The 10,363-nt window shown below is 33.1% G+C and overlaps 1 protein-coding gene across 1 annotated transcript; it reads right to left on the reverse strand.

Annotated features, from left to right (window-relative positions):
- Window positions 1–2,610: 2,610 nt before the first annotated feature.
- On the reverse strand, window positions 2,611–3,763 carry LOC132621033 (defensin-like protein 19). The gene is made up of 2 exons (XM_060335191.1): window positions 3,660–3,763; window positions 2,611–3,033 (listed from the first exon to the last, which is right to left on the reverse strand). The coding sequence occupies exons 1-2, from the start codon at window positions 3,718–3,720 to the stop codon at window positions 2,834–2,836; spliced, it is 261 nt and encodes an 86-aa protein (XP_060191174.1). The 5' UTR covers window positions 3,721–3,763; the 3' UTR covers window positions 2,611–2,833.
- Window positions 3,764–10,363: the final 6,600 nt, after the last annotated feature.

Consider the following 10,363-nt stretch of genomic DNA (forward strand, 5'->3'; position numbering starts at 1 on the left):
TTAGCTTTTTAAATTCTAAAATTTAAAATCAATTATAAGAAAACTAGACGTTAATGTTTTACAAATGTGTCTATATAAGAAAGTATTACTAAATTTTACCTATCACCAGGTATTCAAGATAATTTTTTGAAAATACAGTATTGGATAATTATATTTTTGTAATTAATATTGTAAAATAGTTGATATATAATTTTCAAATAAATAATATTTAAATGAAACAATTAATAAACTTTGTAACTAAGCACATATTTTGCAAAAACGTCGTGAATTATTTATTTAATAAAAAAATTAATATTTACTATCATAATTTGATAACATTGTTCAAATGTTTAATTAAAAGTAAATCTATCAATTCTAATATCACTCAATATTAGTCAAGTTTGTCTATAACCTCATACAACAACAATGTTCAAATTTAATGACATCACTCGTTATAAGCCAAGCTTGTGAATGGCTCATTCTTTATAGTATTAGGAGATATAGTTTCAAGAAACTAGAATATTAACAAGCTAACGAAAATGGAGAAAAGAAAAATTAAATAAAAAAAGAAACAAAATATAAGAAGGTAAATGGAAGCACAATAACATAAGTAATGGTTTGAAAATGAGAACTAAAACATTGAAAGATAAATTATGTAATATATATTACATTTGAAATTTTTTAAACAAGAATTTAAAAGTAAAAAAATAAAATAAAATAAAATATAAATTAAAAAAATAATGTAATTAAAAGAAATTAATAATAAATAATATTGTAGTTACCAGCAATCTCAACCCCCTCTTGAGAATTGAAAAGTGTATTTACTCCCCCTACATTACACCCAATTTAATGCTACCAAATAATTACGTAGTCAGACAAACATGTAAAAATTGTGTAATTACACCCAAATCCAATTACGGATGGCTTGGCTCCTCTCAAGTAGTTGATCCCTCCGATCTTCCCCACTTTGGGCTTAAATTAGTTATATGTGTCCTCTTAACAAATAAATGGTCCAAAATTTATTTAGTTAACCCAAACGACTTTTTTTTTTGCACGGATTGACCTTCTTTTGGGGTGGTTTTTAATTTTTATCCCTCAAATTACTGGTCTTTAATTTTTGCCCTTCGCTTAAAAAGGTGGCCGACGATACCCTGAGGTACTGGGTTCGAACCCCCATTCAAAAAAAAAAAAAAAATTGCAAGGCAAGGCTTTGCAAAAAGTCTGCATTATGCGGCAGACTTTGCCTTAAGGCAGACTTATGCAAATCCTTGCTTTGCGATTTTTTACTTTATTTTTATGACTAAGCCGGGGTTCGAACCCAGAACCTCGGGTATTTTAGACGAATGACAAAAATTAAAGATCAATAATTTGACGGACAAAATTAAAGACTACCCCCAACGAAGGCCAATCGTGCAAATCGCCCCCCAAATGATTAAACCGTGGTTAATACTTCAATTTACTCTTACCCCCTCTCCTCTCCATAGCCAAACAAAACTCCTCTTTCCACACAAATCTTTCAACCAGGAGAGAATAAAAAATGTTCAATGCACTTCGGTTATAAAATCTTCACCGATGGAGGTCCATAATGGGATAAATAGATTCTTGGAACCATGACATATTTTTTTATTTGTACATAATTTCTTCCCACAAAAAGAAAGGAAATGGTTCATTCCACAAAAATAAAAAGTTTTTTTTTTATGAGGTACAAATGTTACGAAATCGGTCATCTAGTAATTCCCGCTTTATTTAGGAGTATTGACTACACTTTATTTTGAGCTTCAATCTCAATCAAGGTGTCATTCGTACAAATTATGTTCTTCACAATTTATTTCTAAATTTTAAAACTTCGATAATAAATCAAACGTAGTTGAAGATGAATACACTATTAACAACTCAAATTAACTAAACTTGAACTTGTGTACCCAGTAAATGAATTTGCGGTTAAAATTAATTTTCTTATAGCTCTGTTAGTTACGATTTTTCCCTGAGATTGCCATGCATTGAGAGTGATTGAAGCAACTCTTGACAGATTTGAGAGGGAAGAATGGATTATCATCTAATAGTTAAGAGAGGAGAAAATTGAATATATTTGATCATGGCTAACTCTTTGGGTAAACTAGATAAATCTGAATTATTTATTTGGGAGACATGTGTGACTAATTTAAACCTCAATCGAGTGCAATAGAGAGAACAACTACTGGAGAGGAGTCAAATCCGAATTTAGATTACGATAATCTAATTTAGAAAACTAACAGTATCATTTAGTTTTGTTCTAAAACTATCAGCGGATCAAGCATTAATGAAATTCAATTGGCAGTGGGCAATAGTAGGCATACTCATTTCTTTATCAAATGTAATTGTTAGTTTTAACTAAACCACTATTAATAATCATCAATTGACACATGCAGATCAATTCTTACAAAAGAGGATGAATCAGTCAATCGTGAGAGAAGAAAAGTGATTCTTACGCACGTAATAAAACGCATATGTACGATTAATTGCTAGTTTTTCATCCACAAAATTCTCCATCGTTCATAGATCAAAACATGAAATTGTGTAATTTTACTAACATTTTAGATGTTTAAACGGTTAGATTTAAATTCTTGGTCCATAATTAGCACAGATCGATATTTCAAATAAGAACAATATTACTTATTCGTAATACCATGTGTGATTCACAATAACACCAATGTAAAAATTAAACATACAATAAACTGAAGGCAACATACACAAACACACAATAAAATCACACCAACTGCTTCTTTATGCAGTATTTAGTACTCTGCATTTCGAAAGTCAGCTTCTCTTATATAGCAGTCCAAACCAAAAGTTGAGACTTTAAAGTTCCTTATGGTTAATGGCAAGCAGAGTAGCAATAGCAAGCATAATTTGCCCAGTGATGATGTTTGTGTCCCCATTGGTATTTTTTACAAATACCATATTCAGCTCCAAACCAGTGTTTGCAGTGCTGGCTACATTTGTAAGAATAATGACAAGGCCCATTCCATTTGTGACTTTTCTTCCAACAGTATTTTCCTTCTGCCATTTTCATTTCTGCATAAAAAGGAAAAGTGGAAAACATGGCTAATTAGTCTTTGAGATATTGTACTCTACAGTCTCATTAATTGTTGATGCTACATAATAATAAACAATAATAAATGTGTTTTCTCTAACACCTTAAGTTTTTAGATGAGATGGTAACACAGTTCAATATGCATGACACTATAACAGACAAGAGCTAACGCACATCTATCCACCACTCAGAAAATGTATTTCCACTTGTTTAACCAATGCAGAAGAACCAGAACCAGAACCACCTTTTTTTTTGGGGGGGGGGGGGGGGGGGAGGGGTTGGGGTGGAGGGGGGGGGGGAGTGTTGAGACATAATACAGGCAAGAACGCAAATCTCAGTACCGTGCAAAAGAATGTGTTTGCACTTGTTTAGTCAGTGAAGCAGAATTAGGCTCACACATGAAAGGGTATTTTGCGACATATTGTAATACTTAAGTCATTAAATAAAAGTATGTTCTTTTTAACCGTTTAAACTTTAGACTCGGTTCAATAATAATGACTTATATACTATACTTCGGATGCATGTTTATAGAACTCAATATTCTCCACTATTGACTTAAACATACTAAATGGCAAAAAGTTGGGCACTCAAGAGGTTCTTGACTCACCAGTGGCAGCAACAAGGAGAAGACAGAAGAGGAGGGCGACAAAGGCTGTGTATTTAGCCATGGCTACTTAGTTTTTTCTTTTGGATTTCTTGGTGAGGGAAGTGGCAACAGGGAAGGGGATATTTATAGCATATGAAGCTCACAATTGTCAACTTAATTCCCTTTTTGACAGGTTCAAGTATAAAGTTACTATCAAGTTGTACGCATAAGCTAACTTGAATAGATCAAGTATCAAGAAAATTATGAGACCATATGTGGACGTGTTCAAGGTTAGAAAAAGCACGTATAAACCACAAATGTGAACCCGAAATAAATACTAAAAAATTTACACAATTAAATTACTTATAAAGTAATTACACGTAATTCTCTATATAAATATTACTCCCCCTATGTAGTAGCCTGATAAAATGATAATCAACCTGCTCTAATAAGTTATACTAAACTGGTAGAGTGAATATTTTAATTTTTACTTTAATTTTGTCAGTGTATATATCTTATAAATTCTAATTTTCAGGAGTTGTTCAATGTTAGAAGTTTAATCACCTAAAATTAGGGGGGGCATGGTACGGTATTTGAAACTTCGGTTCGGTAATTTCGGTATTTAAAAATATTATTATATTACCATACCAAATTAATTCGGTATGGTTCGGTATTTTTAAGTTCGGTTTCGGTACGGTAATTCGGTAACCATAGTTTGTTCGACTACGACTTACATATATACATATAATAAAGAATTATGACTTCGGCTATTCAAGAAACGTCTCAATTATATTATATAACACCTTACACGTGTAAAAATATTTAAAAGAAAGTACAAGTAATGCTCTTTGTTAATCAATTACACAAAAAGGGCATTTCAATCAAGATATATACAATTCGGTACACAAAAAAGGCATTTGAACCAATTATATCGTACTAACATTTTACACATGTAAAAATATTCAAAAGAAAGTACAATCAATTCCAACGTCTAAACAATTATCTTGTACTAATACTAATTATATATTTGTTAGTATTATATATATATATATATATATATATATATATATATATATATATATATATATATATATATATATCATTAGGACTCGCCCCGGGGCTCGCCTCTGGGCAAGGCAGTGGCAAAACGCCCTGGGGTTAACGTGCGGGGCTTAGTTCCTATGAGGCTTACGCCCTAAGCGCCCAACCGTACGCCCTAAACACGCCTAACGCCCAACGCCCAGGGCTCGCCTAACAGTTCTTACACAAATTATATTTTAAATTCCTTAATTAAAATCATTCACCCTCATAATTGTTTAACAAAATAATGATACTTAATAGTTTTTCATCTATAGAAATAGAAGATTGGGTGTAACTCATATAACAAGTCGTAGTATTGGATATTTACTATTTGAGAACGTTGTGAGGGTGAATATCACTTAATTTTTTTAAAAAAAACACATAGCGGAATTGTACATTTTCACTTATCATTGGTCATAAGTCCTATGTATCAGAATTTTCATATAATTTTATTTTTTGTTCATGAAGAAGTTATGTTTTAATTGTAATATTGATAAATTTTATTGATTATTTGCTTATAGGGAGATAAAATGAATAGTATGATAGTAATAGTGTTTTAAGAAACTGTGTTTTTTTCCGTGTTTGAAAGTTAAAATGTTAGAATTGTTTTGCATTTCATAATAGCTTTTATTTCATTGTATTGTTTATACTTGTAAAATTATGTTATATATAATTACAAGTTATAAGCGGTGTATAATAGATTGCTTTGATCATTTTTTTGTGAGGATCAAGCGCGCGCGCTCACACACACACACATATGCATACATTTATATATATATATATATATATATATATATATATATATATATATTTCATTTATTTACAGTTTTCTTTTATTCTTTTATGTAATTTTACCTATTTAAAAATATTTATTGTAATTATATTATTTTAAGAAATACTAAAAATTAAATACCCATGGGGCTTACGCCCCGTGCCTCGAGGCTTACGCCTCGTCGAGGCGTATGTAAAACGCCCCGCCTAACGGCCCCGCCTTTTAAAACACTGATATATATATGAATTGCCTATGTAACTATATGGAATACTTTGGTATGGTATTCGGTATTTTCTTTATCAATACCGAATACCGTACCAAATACCAAACTTTTCAAAAATGCATACCAAATACCGTATCAAATATCATAATACCGAAATCGCGGTATCAAAAATTTCGATTTCGATATGGTAATCGGTATATACCGTACCGTGTCCACCCCTACCTAAAATGATTTGTATAAAGACATAATCAAGAACAATTTTTGAGGATCTTTGATTAATATAAATATATAATGCTTCTAATTTAGCAGTTTGAACTGATCAAGCTCAAGATTAGTTGCTTCTAGTTTTAGAATTGGTGTGGCGACCCAGTACAAGTAGAAATGGGAAAACAAAATAGTAAAATACAAATGTTTAGAAAAATTGTACTATCTTCCTCAAGTACATTACTCATGAATAGAACAGTTAAGCGTGTATCAAGATATAATATAATAATGTTTCAAATAAAATTATTAGGCCTCCTTAACCGATATTTCTATAATTAAATGTTAAGTGATTCTTAAAAATTGCCACTTGGTCGTGGTAAGAAATTTAAGTTGAGCCACAAGGTAGCTTTCTATTAAAGAAACGCCGTATCATTGACTTTAAAGGGCAAATTTCTCATTACTTTTTATAAAAACACGTTTCTTTAAAAGAGAAGCCATTGAACATTTCTATGAAGAAAGTACTACAGATTTGCTCGGAAGGGTACTGTTGCATTTTGATGAGGTCGTATTGTATGCGTTTTTAATATATGGTTTGTCACTTAATCAATTATATGTATACATACTTTAATCTCTCACTTAATCATGGTAGATTAACAATTCCATCTAGCACAAATAAGAAGCTCCATTTTAATAACTCGTATTTTTGATATATCGATAATTTTGATGATTAGGTAAGTTTCGAGCTATTTGGAGCTAAACCGGATTTAAACGAGCAAAGGAATAAACAAAAATGATCCGGCGCGGCACCCAGCATATCATGGGATCACATTTGACACTCAAGCCATATTTTGGAGAAGTTTTGGGTCGTTCTGTAGGTCGAAAACGCGCGGGTGGCACATTGAAAACACCCTGCGAAAGTACCAACGGGCTGGGTGATCATGGCCAACTCTAGTCCTAAAAAGGATAAGCGGTCACCGTAAATATAATCCGGTCAAAAAGTCAGGAGTTAATTCCCACAGAAAACTAACGTTAGCTATAAATGTTCAATATTACTAAGAAATAAGTTCGGACAATATTCTGAATTATAAAGATTAATATTTTTATTTTAAACTACATAACTAATAAATAATAAAGCAGTAAAAATTATCAACTAATTAGAGAAATGATAGAATTCAAGATTAAGGATGCCTAGGGTTATGAAAGGATAGAATTCAAGATTAAGGATGCCTAGAGTTATGACTTCCCCAATTGCCGGAATCCCTCTTGCTACATTAGCTATAATCTCGCCAATCTATTCTCTACGGATCGTGAGCACTCAACTTACCGTAATTCTCTCTCGAGTAATCACAATAATTTACTAGATGTATTCCTCGAACTACTCTAGCTAGCAATTCCTCACCGCTCGCTATGACCACGTCAAAGCTTCGTTATCTCTAAACGAGCTTTTAAACCCACCGTATTGATCTCAACGTTTTAAACCCAACGTTATCTCTAGGGAGTTACGTTGTTCAATATATATATATATATATATATAACAACCTAAATATACATTCTTTCTCAAGCAACACATGATAAATAGGCACAATCAATCAATGACCATCTAATCAACTGAAATAAGCACGTAGTTGAACAGGTACAGAAACCCAAAGGCTAAATTATATTAAAACATGACAAGAATTCATCCTACAAAAGGCTTCATCAAAACCCTAGATCGAAAATTAGCTACTCATAAAAGTATGTGAACACACAATACTAAAATTCATAACCAACAGTGGAAGATAGAAAAAAGATAGGAAAAACTCGTTGCCGATCTTTCGCTTTACTCCTTGGCGGCTTCTCGCTCTCCTCCTTAGGTCTCCAAATTTCTTATCCTTTCAAAAGTAGGCTTTCTAGGGTATTTTATAAGACCTAGATGTGTAGGGAATAAAATAAGCTAATCCAAACTTGTTGGGATATTTTTCTCGCTCCGCGAGGACCACTGACGAGCTCGGCCAGCTCTAAAATTTCTCTTGTTCTTGGTTCGCCTAAAATCTCGCTTTGCAAGGATCACAAGCGAGTCATGCCATCCTTCAAGCTTCACTCAATTTGCACCAATCATTCCTTTTCAGTCCATTTTCACCCTACACACATATAAACGTAACATTAAGCACAAAGCACTATAAATAATACTCAATCAACAATTAAAATACTAAAACATGAGGCAAATTATGACTAATTATATGCATTTTAGGCCGAACATCTCCATCCCACACTTAGAGTCTTGCTCGTCCTCCAGCAAGCTTTAAACCAACAATTAGGCCCTATAACAACTCAAACCATCAAATATACACTTCCTGATCATTATGCAAGATATACAAGTCAACTCAAGTAAACAACAAACTTCTAACCTCCTCACCTCAGAGACGGACTCTAACTCATCAAATTTAAGTTTGCTCACCCATTCTGAATATAATTTAAGGACTTAGCATAAAAAAATAATCTCTTGCACTCACAAAAGAATTCACATGTATGCACAAAGAAACATAGGATGCTTATTATGTACATCTCTACTAATTAAGCGTGCTCGACTAGAATCAAATAGGACTTTAACGGGTGTAATGTTGGTTAGGGTACGGGTAGGACAACTGTACGATAGTGACTTACACTTCCCTAAGCACTTTTATTATACGATAGTGACTTACACTTCCCTAAGCACTTTGCACTTTTAGACTTCATTGCCTATTAGTTTTTGCTCGTTATTTTTCAATCTTCTCTTCATCAATTATTTCACAAGTATTTTGCTCATATCAAGAACGTTGCAATCATATGTTTTTCAAGCATTATCATCCTTTGTTTTCATCTCACATTCTTTTTAAGAGCGCATTTTCATCACCTTGCAGCTATCATCGGTCACCTTTCTACACTTGATCATCTCTTTCTTCAGATTTATGAATTATATCACAGTCTAAGCTAAAGTGCTCAAGGAAGAAGGGTGCAAAAACTAGAGATTCAACAAATGGATCAAGGCAAAAGTAGGGCTCAAACGAAAGGCTACAGCTCAACGGGCTAACTAGTGGTAACAATATCTGAAAAGGCTAAAATTCATAAGACATATCAAATAAAGCCTATTATCATCTTCCAAATAGAGTAACACTTATTATTCCGCTTTAATAACATGCAGGGCAAGTTCTAGGCTAAGATGCAAAACATGAAATACATGCAAGAAATTCTCACTTCACATGGCACAAGTATCAATCGAGATGGATCCAGTTTACTCTAAGACAGACAAGGTCGTCGCGAACCATAAATTACGAACGAGCTATATACATAGTTATTACCCTGAGCGTAGGCGTCAAAAAATTTGCTATTTTATTAATTACTCAACCACTCACAAAAAAGTACTACTAAAGGTCAGGCCTAAAAATGGTGTCATCAAACAAGTCACAAGGTCTTTCTTCTCTCTCTTTTACTACTCCTAAAAAGAAAAAAAGCTAATCTTAAATTTTAAAATTTCCAGGTTCAAGCTACATCCTTCGGAAAAGAATAAGTACAAAGAAAAACCAAGAGTGGGTATTAATTACTATGAAGGCTGAACATAGAGTATCTACCCACCCCACACTTAAAATTGTGCATTGTCTTCAATGTTCACAATACCTAACAAGAGGGTAAAAGAAGCTCCCTGGAAGGCCAAAGGTTGTAGAATAGCAGGGTCTGGGGTCCTCAGACTTCCCCCAACAAGATATGGTCCTCCGTGTGGGTACCTCACACTTAGTTCCAACTTTATGGTTTGCTTTTGCATCATTCCAATGGCTTTGTTTCACATGCTCATACTCCTACAAAATAAAAACACACTAAATAAAATAAAATAAAATAAAATAATATAGATAAATAAAAGCAGTGAAGCTGGGTTGCCTTCCAATAAGCGCCTTATTTAACGCGACACGACTTAAACCACTTTTTCCCTCCACTTTGAACTTATTAATTGTACCCCTAGTTTTGATTCCGCTCTATGATTATGTTTTTGGGGCGGCATAAATTGTTGGAAGCTAAAAATCAAATAATTCCTTATGCACTTTTTTACTCTCAATCTAGGAGTATTGCCTTGCCTAGATGTCACGACCCAAATAACTTCGATCATTAATCACACAATTATGAAATCCGCTAAATCACGACATGAATACTCTAATGAAGACACATGCAATTACCACACAAGTTACCCTACCTAATAGTACAACAAGCTCTATAATGATCAACTCAGTACGTATGCGAATCCCCACCTTCTAACTTATTCACCCTAAGAACATAAACACCACCATATTCCCTCAAGCATAACAACTACTCACTCAATGGCGACAAGCCCATGTAATTCAACAATTTATATCAACCTATCAAATATCCAACCGAACTCCGCGTCCGAAGACCTGATCATGCTTTCTCCCGTCAATTCTATAATATATATATGTTTCG

The sequence above is a fragment of the Lycium barbarum genome, chromosome 2 (assembly GCF_019175385.1).
Source record: "Lycium barbarum isolate Lr01 chromosome 2, ASM1917538v2, whole genome shotgun sequence".
Taxonomy (NCBI): Eukaryota; Viridiplantae; Streptophyta; class Magnoliopsida; order Solanales; family Solanaceae; genus Lycium; species Lycium barbarum.

Coding starts and splice junctions, on each gene's coding strand:
- LOC132621033 (XM_060335191.1), bottom strand. CDS start 3,720: ATGGCTAAATACACAGCCTTTGTCGCCCTCCTCTTCTGTCTTCTCCTT. Junction 3,034..3,659: donor TCTCCTTGTTGCTGCCACTG/GTGAGTCAAGAA, acceptor CTTTTTATGCAG/AAATGAAAATGGCAGAAGGA.